This window comes from Dipodomys merriami, unplaced genomic scaffold (assembly GCF_024711535.1).
Source record: "Dipodomys merriami isolate MVZ:Mamm:240054 unplaced genomic scaffold, mDipMer1.0.p SCAF_24, whole genome shotgun sequence".
Taxonomy (NCBI): domain Eukaryota; kingdom Metazoa; phylum Chordata; class Mammalia; order Rodentia; family Heteromyidae; genus Dipodomys; species Dipodomys merriami.
Genome location: NW_027203826.1, coordinates 24,439,029 through 24,460,746, shown reverse-complemented (window position 1 = coordinate 24,460,746; position 21,718 = coordinate 24,439,029). Strand labels below are relative to the sequence as shown.

The 21,718-nt window shown below is 40.5% G+C and overlaps 2 protein-coding genes across 19 annotated transcripts in view; one reads left to right on the top strand and one right to left on the bottom strand.

Moving 5' to 3' along the window:
- Positions 1 to 2,724: 2,724 nt before the first annotated feature.
- Cenpl (centromere protein L) lies at positions 2,725 to 11,762 on the bottom strand. 13 transcript variants are annotated; one of them, XM_070034463.1, is made up of 7 exons: positions 11,552 to 11,735; positions 11,190 to 11,374; positions 8,405 to 8,581; positions 7,866 to 7,956; positions 7,367 to 7,410; positions 5,917 to 6,459; positions 2,725 to 3,121 (listed from the first exon to the last, which is right to left on the bottom strand). In XM_070034463.1, the coding sequence occupies exons 2-7, from the start codon at positions 11,274 to 11,276 to the stop codon at positions 3,050 to 3,052; spliced, it is 1,014 nt and encodes a 337-aa protein (XP_069890564.1). In that variant the 5' UTR covers positions 11,277 to 11,374; positions 11,552 to 11,735; the 3' UTR covers positions 2,725 to 3,049. The 13 variants fall into 13 exon arrangements, with proteins under 13 accessions (XP_069890564.1, XP_069890556.1, XP_069890557.1 ...); XM_070034455.1 differs by lacking the exon at positions 7,866 to 7,956 and having other exon boundaries at positions 7,367 to 7,618; positions 11,699 to 11,762; XM_070034456.1 differs by lacking the exon at positions 7,866 to 7,956 and having other exon boundaries at positions 2,725 to 2,925; positions 7,367 to 7,618.
- Positions 11,763 to 11,941: 179 nt separating this feature from the next.
- Positions 11,942 to 21,718, top strand: part of Dars2 (aspartyl-tRNA synthetase 2, mitochondrial) — a 31,138-nt gene continuing 21,361 nt past the window's right edge. For 5 of the 6 annotated variants that reach the window (XM_070034449.1, XM_070034450.1, XM_070034448.1 and 2 more), the window contains exons 1-7: positions 12,018 to 12,579; positions 13,418 to 13,517; positions 14,933 to 14,999; positions 17,023 to 17,124; positions 18,251 to 18,346; positions 19,976 to 20,099; positions 21,165 to 21,211. In XM_070034449.1, the coding sequence (XP_069890550.1) occupies positions 12,453 to 12,579; positions 13,418 to 13,517; positions 14,933 to 14,999; positions 17,023 to 17,124; positions 18,251 to 18,346; positions 19,976 to 20,099; positions 21,165 to 21,211 (663 nt within the window). In that variant the 5' untranslated portion in view covers positions 12,018 to 12,452. Of the gene's footprint in view, positions 11,990 to 12,017; positions 12,580 to 13,417; positions 13,518 to 14,932; positions 15,000 to 17,022; positions 17,125 to 18,250; positions 18,347 to 19,975; positions 20,100 to 21,164; positions 21,212 to 21,718 lie in introns of those variants that run through there. The other variant, XM_070034446.1, reaches the window with a different exon arrangement.

Here is a 21,718-nt window from a genome sequence, read left to right as displayed (position 1 = left end):
TCCACCTCCTCAAATTTTCATATGGCGGATTTCTGCATCATTCAGGACCCAGCTCCAGTGTTTTCTTTGCTACTGCAAGTGAAGCATGCCCTACCTCACGCATCACTTTTCCTATTGCACTGCCTGATTTTCTTCACAGCACTTTTTCTCCATCTGAAAGTATGCAGTTATAGAATTATATTCAACAGAATATAATTCCTACAGGACTAGGACCTGTAGGATTATCCCTACTGACCAATGCTTAATATTACCTGGACGAATGTCTGACTCTAAAAACCACAATTTTTCCCAATATCTGTTTCTAGTATATTTGAAATCCCATTCCAAAAATTAATCTTTGCTTCCAGAATAAGCCCATTATAAGTAATTTCAAACAAGATGTTAATTAAAAAAAAACACTTCTAAAATAAAACAGAATCATGCTCAATAAGTAAAAGATTTAGATGCAACATGGACAAATCTCTTATACAAATCTCTTAGATTACACATCTCTATGACCCGGGAATGTGGCTTATTGTAGATTGCTTGTCTAGCATGCATGAAGTCCTGGGTTCAATTCCTTAGTTCCACATAAACAGAAAAAGCTGGAAGTGGTGCTGTGGCTCAAGTGGATACGCTCTAGCCTTGAGTAAAAAGAGGATCAGGGACAGTGCCCAGGCAGAGTTCAAGCCCCAGGACTGGCAAAAATAAAATAAAAAATTCATCTCTAAAATGAGAGTTGACTACATATACTTAAAAGCACTATGGTAACTGGGCACTGGTGGCTCACGCCTGTAATCCTAACTCAAGAGGCTGAGATCTGAGGATTGCGGTTCAAAGCCAGCCCAGGCAGGAAAGTCCATGAAACTTTTATCTCCAATAAACCACCAGAAAACTGGAAGTGGTGCTGTAGCTCAAGTGGTAAAGCACTAGCCTTGAACTGAAGAGCTGAAGGACAGTGGTCAGGTCCAGAGTTCAAGTCCCACGAACGACAAAAAATAAAAGCACGATAGTAACTAGGACATGAAGGTTGTTCCTGTTTTGTTTGCCTTTTGGTGACACTAGGGATTGAACTCAAGAGCTCTGCACATACTAGGTTGGTACTTTACCAAGGGAGTCATAACTCCAGCTTCTCTTTGCTCTGGTTATGTTTGAGATAGTTTTGTTTCTGCCTAGGCCAACCCGGACCATGATCCCCCCCTAGTTACATTTCCCAGCATGACAGGTATATGCCAGCCCTCCCAGCTTTTTCTGTTGAGATGGGTCTCATGAACTTTTCTGTCTGAGATGGCGTTGAACATCAATCCTGATCTCACCCTCCTAAGTAGCTAACATTGAGGTACAATATGCTCACTTCCCACTCTACAATTTGTGTACAATTTGTATTTAATTACTGGTGAGTATCCTTTGTGCTAGAGGAAAAGCCTAATTGGTCAGATGTGGTGGCTACTCAGAAGACACACGTAGGAAAATCTCAGTTCAAAGCCAGCCACTAGCCGAAAAGCACAAGACCCTATCTAAAAAAGAAACAACTGGGCTGGGAATGTGGCTTAGTGGTAGAGTGCTTGCCCTGCATGCATAAAGCCCTGGGTTGGATTCCACAGTACCACATAAACAGAAAAAGCCTGAATGGTGCTGTGGCTCAAGTGGTAGAGTGCTGCCTTGAGCGAAAAAAGCTCAGGGACAGTGCCCAGGCCCTGAGTTCAAGCCCTAGGACTGGCAAACAACTAAAGAAAAAAGTACTGGGGGTGGGTATGGCTTAAGTGGTAGAGTTCTTGCCAGGCAAGCTTAAGGTCTATAAATAAAACCATAAATAAAACAATTTTTAAAAACCATAAATAAGGGGCTGGGAAGGTAGCTCAGTGGTAGAGTGCTTGCCTTGCATGCATGAGACCCTGGGTTTGATTCCTCAGCACCACATAAGCAAAAAGAAAAAAGCTGGAAGTGGTGCTGTGGCTCAAGTGGTAGAGTGCTAGCCTTGAGCTGAAGAGCTGAGGGACAGCACCCAGGCCCAGAGTTCAGGCGCCACGACCGGACCCCCAAAAAAAAACAAAAAACAAAACCATAAATAAACCATAAATAAAACAATTAAAAAAAAACACATCATTCAACACCAACCTTGAGCACCCACACCCCTCAGCTCCCCCCAGGTCCCCCCACCCCCGGAAAAAAAACTCATCATTAAGACACTGAGGAAGAGCTGGGCATCGGTGGCTCACGCCTCTAACCCTAGCTACTCAGGAGGCTAAAAGGATTGCAGTTCAAAGCCAGCCTGGGCAGGAAAATGCATGAGACTCTTATCTCCAATTAACTACCAGAAAACTGGCTCAAAAAGTAGAGTGCTCCCCTTGAACTGAAGAGCTAAGGGGATAGCGCCCAAGCCCAGAGTTCAAGACCCATGACTGACCCCAAAAAAAAGACACTGAGGAAGATTAAGAAGTGTGACTCCAAGCTCAAGGCCCTGAATATTACCCAAATCTCACTACTGCCAAAAATAAAAGACACTGAGGACGACACTGCTTCATTTTAAAAGTATTTAATTCCACATTGCAATAAGAATTCAATAGTACTAAAAAAAAAAATCAATGGCTTAAAAATTATGTTATTTTCTTTTTGAGAATTTGGATATTTAGTTCTCTATAGCAAAACAATGCAGAAAATGTCTTTTGAAGACAAAGATTCTGAGTACAAGTCCAAAATGCTTAAAAGGGATATTAAAGGTTTTAAAGGTCCAAGTCATCAATACCAAACATCAGATACATTTATTTGACTACTAATAAATATAATAAACATTACTTTTTAAAAGATGACCAACAAATTAATGGAACACTTTTTATCCCACAGTATTGTGGCTGCCGCGTAACTGTAAAGCTGTGGTTCATCCACTACCAACCACATTGTCCTTCTAGATGGTTCTTCATTTCCATTTGGTCAACTCCAAAGGCACTGTGAAGAAAACAGATGCAGGGATAGATACCTATTTCTCTTGCACTCCTATAAGCGTAGCAACTAAGCAAATAATCACTGACAAAAGAATATATGATCTGTAATTCAGAGGTTACTCAAGGCCTCACTCAATTTGAAAAACTGCCAGTTCTGTCAAATATGCCAACACACCAATAAGGTATTTATGACACAGAATCTGTAAAAAGAAAAAAGAAAGGATAAGAAATTTTTATAATTAGAATATGGTAAAAAATAGTTTATGGTAACAATGTTATATTGGTTTAATTTCTAGATTTAGTTCATTAAGTTTATCACATGCAATATATTCTTCAGTTTTGTCTTTTCCCTTTCTCTCTTTCTTTTCTTCTTTCCATCTTTCTTTCTTTCTTTCTTCTTTCTTTCAATTTGGAGACATTGAGATTGACCCCAAAGCATTCTGCAGAGACACTTTACCATTCCCAATTATGATCTTCATTTTGTTCTTAAAATCTAACAATATGGAGTTCAAGTCTCATTTTGTTTCTTTTTGTGCCAGTACCAGGGCCTGAACTCAGAGCCTCTTGCTCTCACTTGGCTTTCTTGCTCAAGCTGGTGCTCTTACTATGAACCATGCCTCTAGTATAGCATTTTTTTGTGCCAGTCTTAGGGTTTGAACTCATGGTCTGAGTACTGTCCCTGAGCTTTTTTTGCTCAAGGCTAGTGCTCTACTCATAGTTCCACTTCGGCTTTTTTTGGTAGTTAATTGGAAATAAAAGTCTCATGGGCTTTCTTGCTCAGATTTTCATGTAATCCAGCTAGAATCCTAAGCATGAGCTACCAGCCCATGCTTATGACTTGACTCTTCTCACCAACCTATCTTGCATATGTCACTTAATTAAAACTTGTGTTGGCCTAATGTGGATTAAAAACACCTAATTACAGGGTTGCTCTTAAGATTAGAATTAAAATCTACTAAGTACAGAGAGACAAATACTGCATGTTCTCATTAATTTGTAAAGCCAAAAAAGTTGATCTCACAGAAAATTGTGATCACTAGCAGCTAGAAAAGATACGGAAAAGAAGGGATAGAAAGAGCTTACGAAATGGGTATCAAAATACAGCCAGAAAGAATTAGTTCTAATGTTTTATAGCAGTGAGGTAACTACATTCTACAGTTTACCATTTCAAAATAATTTAAAAAGTCTAAACATTCCAATATACAGAAAGATGAAATACTTGAATAGATATGCTAATTGCCATGATTTGATCAATTGTATGGATTTATCAAATTATTATACAGTACCCCAGAAATAAGTATAAATAGAAGTGAAGGTATTGCTTATTGACAGAGTAGCTGCCTAACGTGGCAAAAACAAATGTGCAAATTTTTTTTTTTTGGTCCATCATGGGGCTTGAACTCTGACCTGGGCGCTGTCCCTGAGCTCCTCAGCTCAAGGTTAGCACTCTACCACTTGAGCCACAGCACCACTTCCAGTTTTTCTGGTGGTTAATTGGAGATAAGAATCTCACGGACTTTCCTGCCTGGGCTGGCTATGAATCATGATCTCAGCCTCCTGAGTGGCTAAGATTACAGACATGAGCCACCTGCACCTGGCTAATGTGCAAATTTTTTAAATTAAAAAAGATACATCTCCTAACACAGAAAAAAAGACCACGGGAAACATTAACTAGCTGTATGTATAGTGAAGCTATATAATTATATTCCTTTTTTAAAAATTATATTCTAAGAGGAAAAAATACAAATAAATATAGGAGCCAACTCTTGTTTATTTCTGATTTTTTTTTTTTTTTTGGCCAGTCTTGGGGCTTGAATTCAGGTCCTGGGCACTGTCCCTGAGCTTTTGCTCAAGGCTAGCACTCTATCACTTAAGCCACAGCACCACTTCCAGCTTTTTCTGTTTATGTGGTACTAAGGAATTAAACCAGGGCTTCATGCATGCTAGGCAAGCACTCTACCACGAAGACATTCCCGGCCCTATATCTGATACTTTTTGTGATTATCACTTCATAGAGTAAAACAATGTCTCCTTTCTTTCCCAATGATAGAAAAGTTAACACTTGGGGCAGGGGGAGGATGGGAAGGGGAAACAAAGGAGGAGGCTATAATGCTTGATAAGAAATGAACTCATTATCTTGCCCATGTAATTGTAACCCCTCTGTATAGTATTTTCACAATAAAAAATAAAAATTAAAAAAAAATAAAAAAAGAAAAGTTAACACTTTATTCTGTGCTTCTGACTATAATTTCTTAACTCACACATAAATTCCTCCTTTATTTTCTTTTTGGGGGGCTTCAATTCAGGGTCTGGGCACTGCCCCTTGGCTCTTTTGCTCAAAACTGATACTCTACCACTTTGAGCCGCATGTCCACTTCCATCTTTTTGGTGGTTAGTTGGAGATAGGAGTCTCACAGACTTTTCTGCCAGGCCTGGCTTCAACACCAGTCCTCATATCTCAACCTTCTGAATAGCTGAGATATCAGACAAAGCCATAGGCTCCCAGCCTCTGTTACTTTCTTATTTCAAAACTGGACAAGAAACAATGCTCACAGTCTCAATGTTATCACAGAATAATTCATATTATCACCTATGTATAGTGTAAAACACACTGTAAGTATCCTTCCATCAGTAAGCTGTAATTCATTCATAAAAAGTATAAATGTTTCTACTATCTTGAACTGGCCTACATTCAAATGTTTCTTCAATGTGAAAAACATAACCATAATCATAATTTTTTAAAAAATTTGTCTGGTTTAGGGCTTGAACTATGGGCCCGAGAACAGTCCCTCAGCTCTTCAGCTCAAGGCAAGCACTCTACCACTAAGCCACAGCACCACTTCCGGTTTTCTGGTTTCCTGCCCGGGTTGGCTTTGAACTGCAATCCTCAGATCTCAGCCTTCTGAGTAGCTAGGATTATAGGCGTGAGCCACTGGTGCCCGGCTCACCATAAATTTTTAAAACCTAGCAACAATAAGGAAAAACCCAAACTAACCTTTATTTTTCCATCAGTATGAGCTGAAGCTACAGATGTTGAAACACGAACCAATCTTGTGGCTGATAAATGAATTTTAAAATGCCTATGGAAATGTGAACAAAGGCAGTCCATAAATAAGTCAACTTCCTCCTGAGTAACCTCCCCAGGTGTCTTGTGGACACTGTCCCACAAAGCTTTTGCATCCTCTGGATGTACTGCATAAGAAATGTCCAGACTTTGAGGGCTACATGGTACAGACCAAAGAAACTCAGTAGTAGCCACATAATGGTCCATTTTGCATGCAGTCCACATAGCAGCCATCCAGGAAAGATTAAATGCATTGATTGCTAAACGACTGAAGTAACAGTCAAAGGTTTTCTGAAACCAAGTTCCAATTATGGCTGTATTAGACTCTGATCCATTTGCAAGGAATAAGGGTAGACAGGTAAAATCTTCTGAAACAGTTTCCAGAAAACTATCTCCAAATATACAGCAGAACCAACCAGTCCACAACACTTTATCTTCTCTGTCCTTAGATGGCAATTGAGATTTTGAAACAATCTACAATGGAAAATAAAACAGGTTAAGTTCAAGAGTGTTTATTTCTAAATGATGCATTCTAAATATAAATTTGTAAATTAAAGATAAGATCTGACATATTATTTCCTAAAAAGAACAAAAAGGTACTAATTTCCTTTATCACTATTAAAGTTAAAATAATTGATTTTTAGCCCAATATTAGAAATGGTATATGGTAAGATCTTTGTGCAGCCAAAATGCAAAATAAGAGATGCCTACAGGTATAATCAAGGGCAGTACCTCAAAGGGGGAAAAAAAAAATCTCAACTTAGAAAAGAATATGAAAGTCACTAGATCCAACAAGCTTAAATTATCCTGATAAAGGTTTTTGTTTTTTGTCAGTTGTGGGGCTTGAACTCCGCCTGGACGCTGTCCCTCAGCAGTTCAGCTCAAGGCAAGCACTCTTATCACTTGAGCCACTGCACCATTTCCAGTTTTCTAGTGGTTAACTGAGATAAGAGTCTCATGGACTTTCCTGCCCAGGCTAGCTCTGAACTGTGATCCTCAGATCTCAGCCTCCAGAGTACTTTACCACTTGAGCCACAGCCCTACTTTTATATATTTTTAAAAGTCAACATGACTTTACATACATATACACAAAATTCTTCTCAAGTTGACAATACTTATTATTATAATTTGGCCAAAAAAGCAAAAAATATATATACATAGTTTAAAAGTCACAAGTTTAGAATTTTAAAATGCAGTAAGAAAATAGCATAATTGGGCTGGGATGTACCTCAGTGGCAAAGTGCTTGCCTAGCAAGTGCAACGTCCTGAGTTCAATCCCCAATACCAAAAAAAGAAAAGAAAATAGCATAATTTCCATTCCAAATCATGAAAATGAAAATTCTTTTCCTCTAGGAAGCAAGTATTGATATATAATATATACCTGGACAAGAAATGCTTCCGAGTCCCTTGGTGTTCCTTTAATTCCTAGGAGAGTAGAGAAAATCACTTTGATGTTGAAATCTTCTCCCACTTCCACAGCAAGTCCTTTTTGCTTTTCAGCAGCAACAAAGGCACTCAGAAGTCTAGAATACTCTTTTAGATTAGTATAGGAGAATTTATACAGCGGGGTTAAACTATACAAAGTCCATTGTTTATGCAAGAGGAATGCAAGCTTATGAGGATCAATAGTTTCCTAAAATAAAAGAAAAAAGGACACTTAATTTTTTTAATATTCAAAAAATTTAATCATAGCACTTTAATTATTTAATATATTATTGGACTTTTGATCTTTACATGCCAAAGATCAAAGCTCTGCATTGAGTGCATGCTTTCTTACATAACCTCACAGCTTCAACTATCTTTTGCAACTTTCACTGTAGTTGTCTAATCCAAAAAAGATGGTGGGGGCTGGGAATGTGGCTTGATGGTAGAGTGCTTACCTAGCATGCATGAAGTCCTGGGTTCAATTTCTTGGTACCACATAAACGGAAAAAGCCAGAAATGGTGCTGTGGCTCAAGATGGTGGATCAGCTACAGTGTATTCATTAAAACAAGAACAATTTTTACTTATTCTTTTTTTTTTTTTTTTGCTGGTGATGGGCTCTGAACTCAGGGCCTGTTCGCTGTCCCTCAGCTCTTCAGCTCAAGGCTAGCGCTCTACCATTTGAGCCATAGCGCCACTTCCAGCCTTTTCTGCTTATGTGGTGCTAAGTAATCGAACCCAGTGCCTCATGCATGCAAGGCTAGCGCTCTACCACTGAGCCACCTTCCCAGCCCCTAAAATTCTTATCTCCAATTAACCACCAAAAAGCTGGAAGAGGAGTTGTGGCTCAAGTGGTAGAGCACTAGTTAAGCCAAAAGAACTCAGGGACAAGGCTTAGGCCCTGAATTTAAGGTAAAAAAAATACTATAGATATAATAAAATTAAAGTACTTTGTTCAGATTGTCTCACTTATTTACTTAGAGATATAAAACATACCTGTAATTGTGAATACTCAGGAACTTTCCTACGTGGTGTGGTCTGAACAAAGGAAGTTTGCTTCCTGATAGATTCCAATCGTTTCTGCCAAGGGGTGGAAGCTAAAAAGTAATCTTTAAGATTTGAGGAGGCATTTTGTCTAGGAGTTGATTCCGGTGAATCACAAGGCTCCATGGTCTACATTAAAACAAAACAAAACAAAACAAAAACACCTTAAATACATTGATGTAGTTTCTCACTTTCATTTTTTAACATGTAGTCTAAGCATTCTACTAAATTTTTTTCTTTCCACAGCTTGTCATCCATTCTGAGATTTAATAATGTTTTCATTAGCACAATTAAGTTTTCCATATCTGAAAGTAAACCATTGTTCCAAAAATGGTACTACATTGTTAGCTATTTGACATAAATGATGTCTCTGTAAAGCTTTTGCCATTCCAGTGACAAATTAAACTCTCTTGTTAGATATTTCATAATTCAGGTTTTTTATACTCCTAATTTTTTCATCACCAATCTAGCACATAAACATACTTATATTTTCATGCTTCTGCTTATCAATAGCTTTCCTATCTGAAGTAACTATTTCCCATTATACTTCTGCCAAGACCATGATTAAAAGTCAGACCTCCTTTCTAATGGGCAAATTCAAACAGTAGTTTAAAAAAAAAAAAAGCAACAAAAAAAACTATCCTGTTACATACTTCGTACCTATATCCGTGACTTGTGTATACAATGATACCTCATCTCCAGATGAGCCCAACAAAACTGGGCTTCTACCAAACAGCTCATTGGAAGGTGTGAGCAGTATTTCCTTGGGAGAGATAAAATTGCTTGGAGATGGCACCTAGCCAAGGTGTTAGCATGGTGCAGCAGTAAATGCCCTGACTTCAATTCCTTCTCCACTGACTTCAGCAACTTTCAAGTTTCAAACTCCACAGATGTATAGCCTCTGGATAGCTACGAATGCATCCTTTCAATACATTTAAATTTTCTCACAGGTATAAAATATCTCCATGATGTGATCCTGGTCACATTTCTATTAAGTCCCCGCCCCCAGTATACACTTCAGTAGGTGTAGACTAATAGCTATGCATTCCTATCCTTTTCCTTGCTTTGAGGTAGAACCGAAGTACCACCTCATGTGATGTCTAGCGCAGTGACTTAGAAAGCTGGAGGAGTTGCTAGAGCTGGAGTTGTGGGGGTATGCTGGTACTTCTGAGTGCCTGAATGCGGGGGAGGACCTGGAGAGGCTGGGCTGGGGTAGAAGTGGAAGTCACACTGAACCTAGGCTTGGTGTTGCTGTTACCACTGAAAAAGCTGCACCTCTTTTGAGTCTTACCCTTGCTATAATTTTGGTGGGCTTAGAAATATCCTTGGACGTCTCATCAGAGCAGTCTTTGTGTTTGGTACAAAAGAGTCCTATTCTTTTTATGATTTTGACTCCTGCTAAGCTTTTCCTTTTGTTCAAAAGAGCAATGGTCCCCTGGTGTAAACTCTCCCTTTTAAAACTCAATTCTGAGAGAGAGAGAAAAAAGAAATTCCTAATAAATTCCAACTAACACCAGAGTCACATCCTCCTGCTATTACCAAATCCTCCCACTCTCCTCAGCTACTGAGTTACTACATGATTTAAATAACCACTGGATGTTAAATCCAAAACATAAGGTGATACAACAAAATTAACAAGGCTTAAGAGAAAAAGGACTTCCACTCATCTGGTTGAATCACGACTAAATAACCCCATGCTGCTGATCACATATATGGTATACATGTGCACACTAGACGGAAACCAGGAGGAGGACACAGAACTAGAGGGAATCAGGGAAATACATACAACAGTGGGACCCATCAGCAGCACTGGACATTGATTAAAATGAATGAAGCAACTCAATGGCAACAATGGGAGGGAGGGAATGAGTGGGAAAGAGGGAACAGCTGATGCTATGCAAAACAAAAGAAATGTACATATCGAGCTGGGATGTAGCTCGGTGGCAAAGCATTTGCCTAGCAAGTGCAACGTCCTGGGTTCGATCCCCAGTACCAAAAAAGAAAAAAAAAAAAAGAAAGAAAGAAAAGACAAAAAAAATACAGTTAAAAAAATGTACATATCACCCAATGTGGAAGAAATAATTGTATTGCCAAAGCTCACAAAACTCATGTTATAGACCTCGATAGACAATTTGCCCCATGAAAGTAAAAATGTGTTTGCAACTCTAAGTATCACTATCCCACAATACTGTGAAATTTAGTAAATTATGTAATCACAATCACAATAAAGAATTTTTTTAAGTAAATAAATAAATGACAACCACTAGGCCTGTAACCCCAGCACTGGGGAAGGTGAGACAGGAGGATCATGAACTCTGTCAATAAATAAGTAAACAAGCAAACTAAAGTAGCATTTACACTAAAGCATTAGCCTTTAAAGACACATTTAATTACCTATTTAAAAGGATATATTAATCTGTTTCATTTGCACAAAGTATTTCTTTCAAGTCTGTTACTTAAAGTGGGACGAAACCTGTTAAGCATTCATCATGTTCCAGATGCTTTTCTAAGCCCTTAGTAAATATTGTCTCATTTAATCCTCAAACAACTTCCTTAGGGTTGGTTACAACGTTCCCGGCTGACAGATAAGAACGAGACAAAATTCACTTCCCCTCGCTCCCCTCGGGAACTTCTCTTGCACTAAGAGTTCACTGCATGCAATTCAGACCCCGCTGTTTCTCTCCCGTGGTGAGTCCGTGAGGAAAGTGATCGCTTCACTCTGATTGCCAATACCTACACCCGGGTGCCCAGTGCCAGCGCTCAACCGCGCTTGCGCATCCTCGGTGCGCCAGGGCCGAGCCAGGCCGGAAGCGACGCAGAGCATCTCACCAACCGAGGGCCGGGACGACGCGGTCGCCCATTCTAGGTCCACGACTCATTCTCTTCAGGTCGGCTCCAAGACGACATCGAGACCCAGGCTCCCTGCGTTACATAAAAAGAAAAGAAAAGAAAAGAGTCGCCCCAATGACCGCGGTGAGAGAAGCTGGAGTGTTCCCGCGCGCCCGCCCGGCCGGCCGGACACCCGCACCCGCCAGCGCGGGGGCCGCGGCTCCCCGGCCCCGCGCCACGCCCGCGCGCCGGGCGGACCTTCCTGCTCACCTAACGGCTCCTCAAAAACGGGTCTTCTGCTCACCGAGGGGAAAGGAAAGCACAAGGCGCCCTCCCTCCACCGTGCCTGCGGCCCCTAAGGACCCGGGTGAAATCAGCCCCGCCAGACGCCCGCTCAACCAACGCCTTAGCGCCCACCTCAGTTTAAAATCATCTCCCGACTGGCTCGGCGGCCCCAAACCGGAAGTCAGCTCTCAGTTCCCGCCCTCCCATTTCCTGCCGGTGAAGCAACTGCGGTTGCCATTGTAACTGAGGGCAAAGCCGAGCCCCTCGCTCGCGCCAACACTCCCAACCGCGAGGCGTCGCTCTCTCCGCTTTTAACCGGTGCGAAGCTTTCCCTCCAATTTCCGCCCGTCGTAAGCATGGCGGCGGCATCTTCGCTCTGATTGGGCGAATGCACTCACTGTCATCTTGGGCGCTGGCGGGGCGGTAAGAGGAACGACTGAATTCCATGTGCCGCGCGCGTGTGTCTGTGTGCGTGCGTGCGTGCAGGTTCGGGGTCGGGCGTGTTTTCGATTTGCTCCTCTTCGTCTTCCAGAACCTGAGTTCGGGCGCCCGGTTCGGAAGACTCGGAAGCGCGGCCGTTCCTCCTCGTTTCCTGGTCGTGCCGGCGTGAACCTTGGGGAACTTCCCGCGTGGGGCGGAGGCCGGGCGCGCGCGCGGGCAGCGGCCCCGCGCCCTGGCGTGGCCGTGGGGTCGCGCCCGGAGCTGCCCTTTGCAGTTCCTGTCTTCATTGGGTGGTGGAAGTGGATCCTGCCTTCACTTTGGGCTCGCGGCTCGCGCAAGCGCCCTTGAGCTCCAGGGCGCGGCGGCGCGGGGCGCGAACTCGAATGTCCGGAGCTTCGGCGAGCTGAGGCGTGGCCACCGCGCGGCCCCGCCGCGGGGACGCAACATGCACCTCGGCGCCTGGTTAGGTCCGCTGTGCCGGGGTCTGCGCAGGCCCGTCGGACGGACCCCCCAGCTCGTCCGCGGGTCTCTGTCCAGAAGGCTGGTGCTGAGCTCCCGCAGGAGAATTCCAGGTGAAAACAGCCAGGACCTCCACAGCGTCCCCGGCCTGCACTGCGTGGCCTTACGTGTAACACACCATTCGCTCTTTAGGAACAGTCGTTGCTATTGTAAAGGTGATGTTCAGAGAGGTAACCGTGTCGGGAAAACAGTGGCGAGTGAGCTGGTGGCTCACGCCTGTCAGTCCTAGCTACTCAGGAGGCTGAGGTCGGAAGATCGCAGTTCAAAGCCAGCCAGGACTGGCTCCCAGAGGCTCATCTCCAACTCTCCACCAGAAAACCGGAGGTGGCGCTGTGACTCAGTGTAGTCGAGCGCCAGCTTTGAGGAGAAGAGCTCAGGGACAGAGGCCAGGCCCCGAGTTCAGGCCCCATGACCCATTAAAAGAACAACCACAAAAGCGCATTTCTTTTTGGACAATGTCACCCCTCCTTTCGCTCTCCCAGTTTTTCCTCCTCATTCACTCTAAATTCCTTATAATGCAGGGCTTTTTATTCCCCCTGAATTAAAAAACAACAAAAGAAGTTAGCCACATAGAAAAGATACTCCCCATTTAGTTGATGCCACTAATAGCCTAAAACATCGTTTCACACTTACTGGATGTTTAGTGTCCAAGTGATTATACACTGGATTTGTACTAATACTGAGCAGTTTACTCCACCATCATTCCAAAATCCTTAAGAGTGAAAGACATTCATTGTATTGCATGGTCCGTCTTACTGTGTAGCATCCTTTGACCTGAAATGCCCAAGCTATAGTAATTTGAGAATCTATTTTTGCACAATCTTCAGGTAATATATTTTTAAATCTTGCATCTTAAACTTTTTCTGCTTTTTCTGCTTTTTTTTTCTTAAGAATTCAATAGCTTTGTTTCCCGGACCAACACTTGTGGAGAGTTGCGTTCTTCTCACTTAGGTCAAGAAGTCACCTTATGTGGATGGATTCAGTACCGAAGGTAAATTGAGGCACGCAGTTTAAGGATTCACAGTGGTCATTCCCCAAAGCATTTCCAAGCCTTTACTAATTTTTAAATAGAAGAATAAAAAGCTTTTCAACTCCTGCAAGACTCTCAATAGTCACTGAGTTTTTAGCGCTGTTTTTGTTTAGAAAGATCCAAATAATATAATGCTCAGTAAGTACTAATAATATCTACTAAGTTGTATAGTAATGTTTCTTGATCCATCAGTGGACTAAAATGACCTTGGGTTAACTTCGAAGAATTCTTATGACAATCCTAGTACCATAAAAACAGCAAGAAAAAAACAAAAGCCACCCAACACCTTATAAGCTGGTTGGGAAGTTCCAAAAGAGCTATTTCAGTCTAAATTCAGGAAGGGTAAATCCTAAACAATGAACAGTGATGCCTTAAGAGCACAGTTTATTTTTGGACTGTGCACTGTTGTGCATTGCTCTGTATTCTAGATAAAATCTGAGTAATACATTAATTCATATTGAAAAGATACAAAGTACATGAATTATGTGACCTTAAAGCATGTATCCATGTGGGTAGATATTTGCCCAGACATAGATTGACTTTGTCTCCTGCTTTCTGTCCCTCTTTCTCTTATTAAAGGCAGTATGAGAAATACATGAATACAGGGGTTCATGCATGCTAGGCAAGCACTGTACCACTAAGCCACATCCCAGCCCTCCTCTCCTTTTTTTAAGAAGAGACTTGTTGAATTTCAGAAACAATCAGATGTTTCTGATATCTTGAAGTATTTTGGGGGGGTTTTACTCTGTAAGTTTCCAGATTTAATAAATGTTTCTTTAAAGACAACTAAGTGACATTTAAAATTTTTAAATCTACTTTTACTAATAAGGCATCTATAATAGATTAGAAAATTATATAAGTGGCCAATGATCATTAAAATTTAAAAAGCAATTTGATAAGGCATAGTATAGTAGGGCATGTGTAGCTGTAGACCCAGTCTCAGCTACTTGGGAAGTTGAGGCAAAAGGGTGGCAAGTTCAAAGCCAGCTGGGGAAAAATAGTCTGTCTCAAAGAAAAAGGTACCAGTAACTCAAGCCTATAAACCTGGCTACTCTGGCTACCTCTGATCTGAGGATCAAGGTTCAAAGCCAGCCCATGCAGACAGATCCACGGAACTGTTATCTCCACCCAACCAGCAAAAAGCCAGAACTGGAGGCCTGGCTCAATGATAGAACACTTAGCAAAAGTTTGAGGCCATGAGTTCAAGCCCCAGTACCAGCACAAAAAAATATGCAGAATGTATGAATGTAGCTAATGGAAAAATATGTCTTTTTTTTTTAAGAAAGAAATTGCATACAGTTTTTCCTTACTGGTTTTATCTGCTTAAATTTTGGGCTCGGCAACAATCCTAAAATACTCATTTTTTCATTAATCAGGCAGAACATCTTCCTAGTCCTCAGAGATTTCCACGGTCTGGTTCAAGTTATCATCCCTCAAGATGAGGTAATAAAAAAATTTCCTACTATGGCAACTCCTTTGTGCAACTACCTAAAAATAATTTTTAAAAATATTCCTGCCATTATCTAAAAGCTGACTTGATGATAGGGGTAGGGTAAGCTCAGCAGTTTAATAAGAATGTTTAACGGTTTGCAGGGTTTTTTGAAGCTATCTTGTTATGTGTCCTAAGCTGGTTTAGAACTCACTGCATAGCCCAGACTGGACTTGAACCTGTGATGCTCCTGCCTCAACATCCCCAGTGCACATCACACCTCAGCTTCAGATTCTAAATGTAGAAGTTTAGTGCTCATACAAACTGAAAACTATTAAAAAAATTCATGCATGACATACCAAAAAAAATTATGTGCAATTCATATCATAGGGCTTATTTTACTAATATCTAAAAGGCTACTAAAAATGAGTGAAGAGCCAGTAGAGTTATGAACCCACAATATAAACATAAAAGTTACAAAAAAGTGGCCAAGTGTGGTGTGGATGTAGCAAGCCAATATTCCCAGGCTGTATAACAAGACCCCTTTCTCTTAAAAAGAAATTATAGCAAAGAAAATACAAAAAGTATGTACCCACAGTATATTTGGTCAAACTCAGAGAAATGGGATTTTTTTTGTTTTTTGCACATTAGATTGACAACACACTGTATTTTGGGGAAATGGGAGCTCTCTATTCCTGGAAGAAGTACAAATTGTTACTAGCAGTATAAAGAGCAATTTGATGATAGCAAGTTACAATTTTAGGAACTTGAAGTATGGCTCAAGTGATAAGACTGACAATCATGAGCAGCATAGCTGAATAAGAACAAAAAGGCCCTGAGTTCAAGCCCAGGACTGGCGCGCACGCACGCGTGTGCACACACACACACTCTCTCTCTCTCTCTCTCTCTCTCTCTCTCTCTCTCAGAAGAAAAGGTCTCTGGAAGGATACCTAACTATTAAGGAATTAAGGATAGAAGGAAAATAAAGTTGTAAAGTTAATTTCCAATATAGTGTCTTGTGAGTATCATTGTTGCAATGGGTCATCCTGTGTCCTTGTTTCAGCATTTTGTTATTCCCCTCCCCCTCCCCTAATTAGATAAATGTGTATACAAGATGCAAGGTACTAAAATCAAATACAGTGACATTGGAGAAAGAACATACAAAAGAAACAAAAAAAATCACATAGTACATTAAAAACAACAACAACAAAGAAAACCTCTTCTGTCCATATCTTGGGGTTAATTTAGCTTGGCATCATCATTTATGGTCATCTGATAAGATTATCTTAGACATATATATATATATATATATGTATGTATATATATAAAATATATATACATAGTAATTATTTCAAGTAAGGCAATTTCCTCTCCTTTTCTTTTCTTTTCTTTTTCTTTCTGTTGTTGTTATTTTTGATCTTGGGGCTTGAACTCTGGGCCTAGACCCTGTCCCTGAGCTCTTCAGCTCAAGGCAAGCACTCTACCACTTGAGCCACAGCGCCACTTCTGGTTTTCTGGTGGTTAATTGAAAATAAGAGTCTCACAGGCTTTCCTGCCCAGGCTGGCTTTGAACCGTGATGCTTAGCTCTCAGCCTCCTGAGTAGCTAGGATTACAGGCATGAGCCACCAGCGCCTGACCCTCATATTCTTTTAAGGAAGGTCTTTTAAATTCTTAACTGAAACTGGGTGTGGTGAGTGCACATCTATAATCCTAGTGCTCAGGAAAGTAAAGAAGGAGATCATGAGTTTGAGGCCAGCCTGGACTACATAACAAGACTGTGTCTCAGAAAGAAAGAATGGGAAGGAGAGAAGAAAGAAGACTCCTAATTGATAGCTTCCCTTGCCATATTATATGTTGTCAAAATGGGAGAGGGGGTAGAATTACCAGATTCTGTTAAAAAAAAATAACTGAGCCCCAATATTATGGCAAATAAGCTGTAACTATTAATATTTTTCTAAATCATAGATTTTGAGTTACTGAGAGATCCTACTGTAAAAGTTCATTTGATTCTTGAAACCATTTTCCTTATTCTGTAGTCGTCTGCCTCTGTGAAGAAGATTTTATGTGAAGCCCCTTTGGAATCCGTGGTGAAAGTGTCTGGGACTGTCATTTCTCGACCTCCAGGACAAGAGAATCCAGTTAGTTGTTTACATATTGTATTTTTTTTTCCTTTGTCGGTTATGGGGCTTGAATTCTAGACCTGGGCACTGTCCCTCAGCTCTTCAGTTCAAAGCTAGTGCTCTACCACTTGAGACACATCGCCACTTCCAGTTTTCTGAGTGGATTATTGGAGATGAGTCTCATGGAGTTTCTTGCCCAGGCTGGCTTTGAACCTCGATCCTAAGATCTCAGCCTCCTGAGTAGCTAGGATTACATGCGTGAGCCACTGGCACCCAGCCTTGTATAAATTTTTATTTGTATGCATTTGTAATGTCTGTGCACATATTCAGACAACATAGATTGAGCACCTTTTGGACACTGGGCTATAAAGCTGAGTAAGTCTACAAATGAACTTAAAATCTCTATTATAAACATACCAATGTGTAATGTGCATGCTAAGACATTTGATGTTGACAAATGCATGATGTATCTGGCTGATTTCTCATAAGACATTTATGCTTTATGTCAAAAATATCAAAAAACAGGGGCTGGGAACGTAGCTCAGTGGTAGAGTGCATGCCTTGCAAGCATGAGGCCCTGGGTTCGATTCCTCAGCACCACATAAACAGAAAAAGCCAGAAGTGGCGCTGTGGCTCCAGTGGTAGAGCGCTAGCCTTGAGCTGAAGAGCTGAGGGACAGCGCCCAGACCCAGAGTTCAGGCCCCATGACGGGCAAAAAAAAAAAAAAAAAAAAAAAAATCAAAAAACATTCATAGTTTTGTTGTTGTTGGTCATAGGGCTTGAACTCTCGGCTTGGGTGTTGTCTCTGAGCGCTTTAGCTCAAGGCAAGTGAGTGCTCTACCCCTTGAGCCACAGCACTACTTCTGAATTTCGAAGTGGTTAATTGGAGATAAAGAGTCTCACAGACTTTCCTGCCCAGGCTGGCTTTGAATCTCGTGATCCTCAGATCTCAGCCTCCTGAGTAGCTAGGATAACAGGCATGAGCCACCAGCACCTGGCAATAGTCACAATTTTTATACCATACTACACATGTAGCATCTATACACTTTACATATGTAAATAAATGGCATGTATTTTACAATGTGCATTGCTTACGGGTCCTGAAAGTGATTTCTAAAATGGGTCTTTTCTGTTTTTCTCTAAGACAATGCCAACTGGTGAGATTGAAATAAAAGTTAAAACAGCTGAACTTCTGAATGCCTGCAAGAAGCTGCCCTTTGAAATGAAAGACTTTGTGAAGGTGCCCTCTTATTGACAAGAAAATGATAACGACAGTATTTTCAGAATTCCTTAAAGACAAAGTTTAACTTCTATAAAATTAAACATTTTGTTGTAGATGTATCATGAATTGTTCCATTCTACAATTTCTTTTTTTTATAATATATATTTTTATGCTAAAGATACTGTACAGAGGGGTTACAGTTACATGAGTAAGGTAATGAATCCATTTCCTTCTACGATTTCTTGATGAATTCTTCCAAAATAATGACAATTTATTAAGTAAATAAGAGTACATATACAAGTCAGATGGTGGCTCATGCCTGTAATCTTAGCTACTCAGGAAATAGTCCTTGAGGATCATAGTTCAAAATCAGTCCAGGCAGATAAGTCTACAAGACAACTCCAATTAATCAGCAAAATGCCACACTATAGGCTTGGCTCAAGTGGTAGAGTGCTGGCAACGAAGCAAGAAAGCTGAGCAAGAACATGAAGTCCTGAAGTTAAGCCCAAATACTCTCTCCCACTTCAAAAAAAGACTCCATCAACCACTACCATATTTTTTCAACAAGTTGAAATGTGATTCTGTCTTAAGACTTGACAGGTTGTGTTATTTTTTGTTGCTATTGTCTAACATTTTGGAAGGAAGTACTTACAAACAGCAATGTAATTATAGAATTGACCGTACTATTGAAAGAAAAATGTGTAGTTTTCCCAAGATAAGCATTCAGAAAGAAAAGAAGGTATTTCTTACTTATTTTGTTTTTAATAACAAAGAAATAAGGCATTCCAGGGAAGAGTGGTTTTTTTTTCCCTAAGTTCCCAGCACAAAGCGGGATGCTATGATTTGCAGCCTTAAAAATAATAAGACACACTATATTCCTAGTAGTATAACAGTAGAGATTCCATCTGCCATCTCTTGCATTGCCTGCACTTGTGAATATCTCATTCAGGTGATAAAACTGTAGCTATCTCTTACTAAGGTGTATTTTCTTAAACTATCTTTGAAATCTTGACTTTTTTGCTTTTCCTGGGGCTTGAACTCAGGGCATGGGTGCTATCTCTGAGCTTTGTGCTCAAGGCTAGTACCTTACCACTTGAGCCACAGCTCCATTTTGGCTTTTTAAAAATAAGAATCTCACCTATTTTCTTTCCTGGGCTGGCTTTGAATCACCATCCCCTGATCTCAGCCTCCTGAGTATCTAGGATTATAGGAATGAGTCACCTTCACCCAACCTGAAATCTTTAATTTTTTTTCAGTCAATTATGGGCTTACATGAATGGATAAGTGTTTAATAAAATAAGCAAATTTTAAACAGGAAGGAGTGATGTTAATAATAATGAATAGCAAAACAATATGTCAAATCTGTATGATAACCAACTTAGAGACTAAATAAGAATTGAGGGCTAGGAATGTAGCTCATGGTACAGAGAGCACTTACTAGACTCTGGGTTTAAACCCCAGCACTGCTCCCTACCTCTCCAAAAAAAATGTATAGGAATTAAGGATGGCAGTGTTTAAACAAATGGGGACTAGCATGTCGATAGGCTATTTGATGCTAAAATTTAAGATGGAGCTAGAGTTTTCTAAAATTCAAAATATTTAAAGACAATACTTTTTGAACATTCAAAAATCTTTTGATTTGTTTAGAAAACAGAGGCTCTTCGCTTGCAGTATCGGTACTTGGATTTGCGCAGCTCCCAAATGCAGTACAATCTGAGATTGAGGTCTGAGGTGGTTATGAAAATGCGGGAGTATCTCTGTAATCTGCATGGTAAGGAAAAATGGAATATCCTTTTATTTTAACATGTCATGATTTATTCACCAGCTTTATTAATCTATTTATTTTAGTCGGTCATGGGGCTTGAACTCTAAGCCTGAGTGCTGTCCCTCAGCTCAGCTCTTTAGCTCAAGGCTAGTGCTCTACCACTTGAGCCACAGCACCACTTCCGGTTTTCTGGTGATTTATTGGAGATAAGTGTCTCGTAGACTTTCCCATGCTGGCTTTGAACTGTGATCCTCAGATCTCAGCCTTCTGGGTAGCTAGGATTACAGGCATGAGCCATTGGCGCCTGGCTCACCAGCTTTATTTTATACTCTCCTAACCCTTAGTCCAGATGTTCCCAGAAGTCTGGAAGTTTCTCAGTGTATAAAGTTGTTTTTGAAGGTTAATTTTCAAGTGTTTTGTCCTAGAGCATGATTCAGGAACTAAATAGACTCTTGATATGCACAGGTATAAAGATCATTATCACTAAAGAAAAACTGCAGGTGGTCAGGACACATAGAGAGCTCAGCTCTCAAATTTCTCAGATTTGCCCATACTGCACACAGTAGATCTGAGCATCCGTAACTTAAAACTACATGGAGGCCACATTACATTACAGAAATTAGTGTGATAGGCTTCCCTCAAAATCTTGATCCTCTTATCTCAGCTGGGTTTATAAGTGTGTGTGTATCAAACTGTCCAGCCAAGTTTTCTTAATTCTCTATCATGTTTCTACATCATTTATAAGGAGTTCTGAAGTTTCCTGTGAATTAAACAACACACTTGGGTTTTTTTCCTGCTGTTTGTATCTGTAATTAGCAGAACATTTGGAACACCGGAACACTTCAGTAGAGAAGAAATTATCAAATATTTAGGACTTTTTCATGTCAGAACTATCATCTTTATGAACAAAATTGGGTTTTATGCAAAACTTCAGCTTTCGTGGATCTGTAAAAACCAGCAGCAGCAAGCAGCAGCCCAAATTCCTAGTTAAAGAAAAGCCTCTCATTTGTGTACTATAGACACTATTTGACCAGTTCCTATGTATTAAATTCTGTTCTGCTCTCTTTATAGGGTTTGTAGATATAGAAACCCCAACATTGTTTAAGAGGACCCCAGGGGTATGTATGTTCTTTAAATAATTTTACTAATAATGTCTTCTTATTCATAAAACTGATTTTATATTTGCTTTATTTATTTGGTGTTACTTATTGCCTAAACATTGTAATGTTTGTGGTTTTTTTTTTTTTTTTGTCGGTCATGGGGCTTGAACTCTGGGCCTGGGCGCTGTCCCTCAGCTCTTCAGCTCAAGGCGAGCGCTCTACCACTTGAGCTACAGCGCCATTTCCGGTTTTCTAGTGGTTTATTGGAGATAGGATTCTCACGGTCTTTCCTGCCCGGGCTGGCTTTGAACCACGATTCTCAGATCTCAGCCTCCTGAGTAGCTAGGATTATAGGCGTGAGCCACCAGCGCCCGGCTATGTTTGTGTTTTTTTAAGAATTGGAAAAAATTATGTAGATCAGTATTTTAAATCAGAAGCTTTTATCCTAATGAATTTTCTTTCCCTTGGGGGTCTGTAGTTGCAAATCATAATGAATTGATTACTTAAAACTCTCTTTGGCCAAGC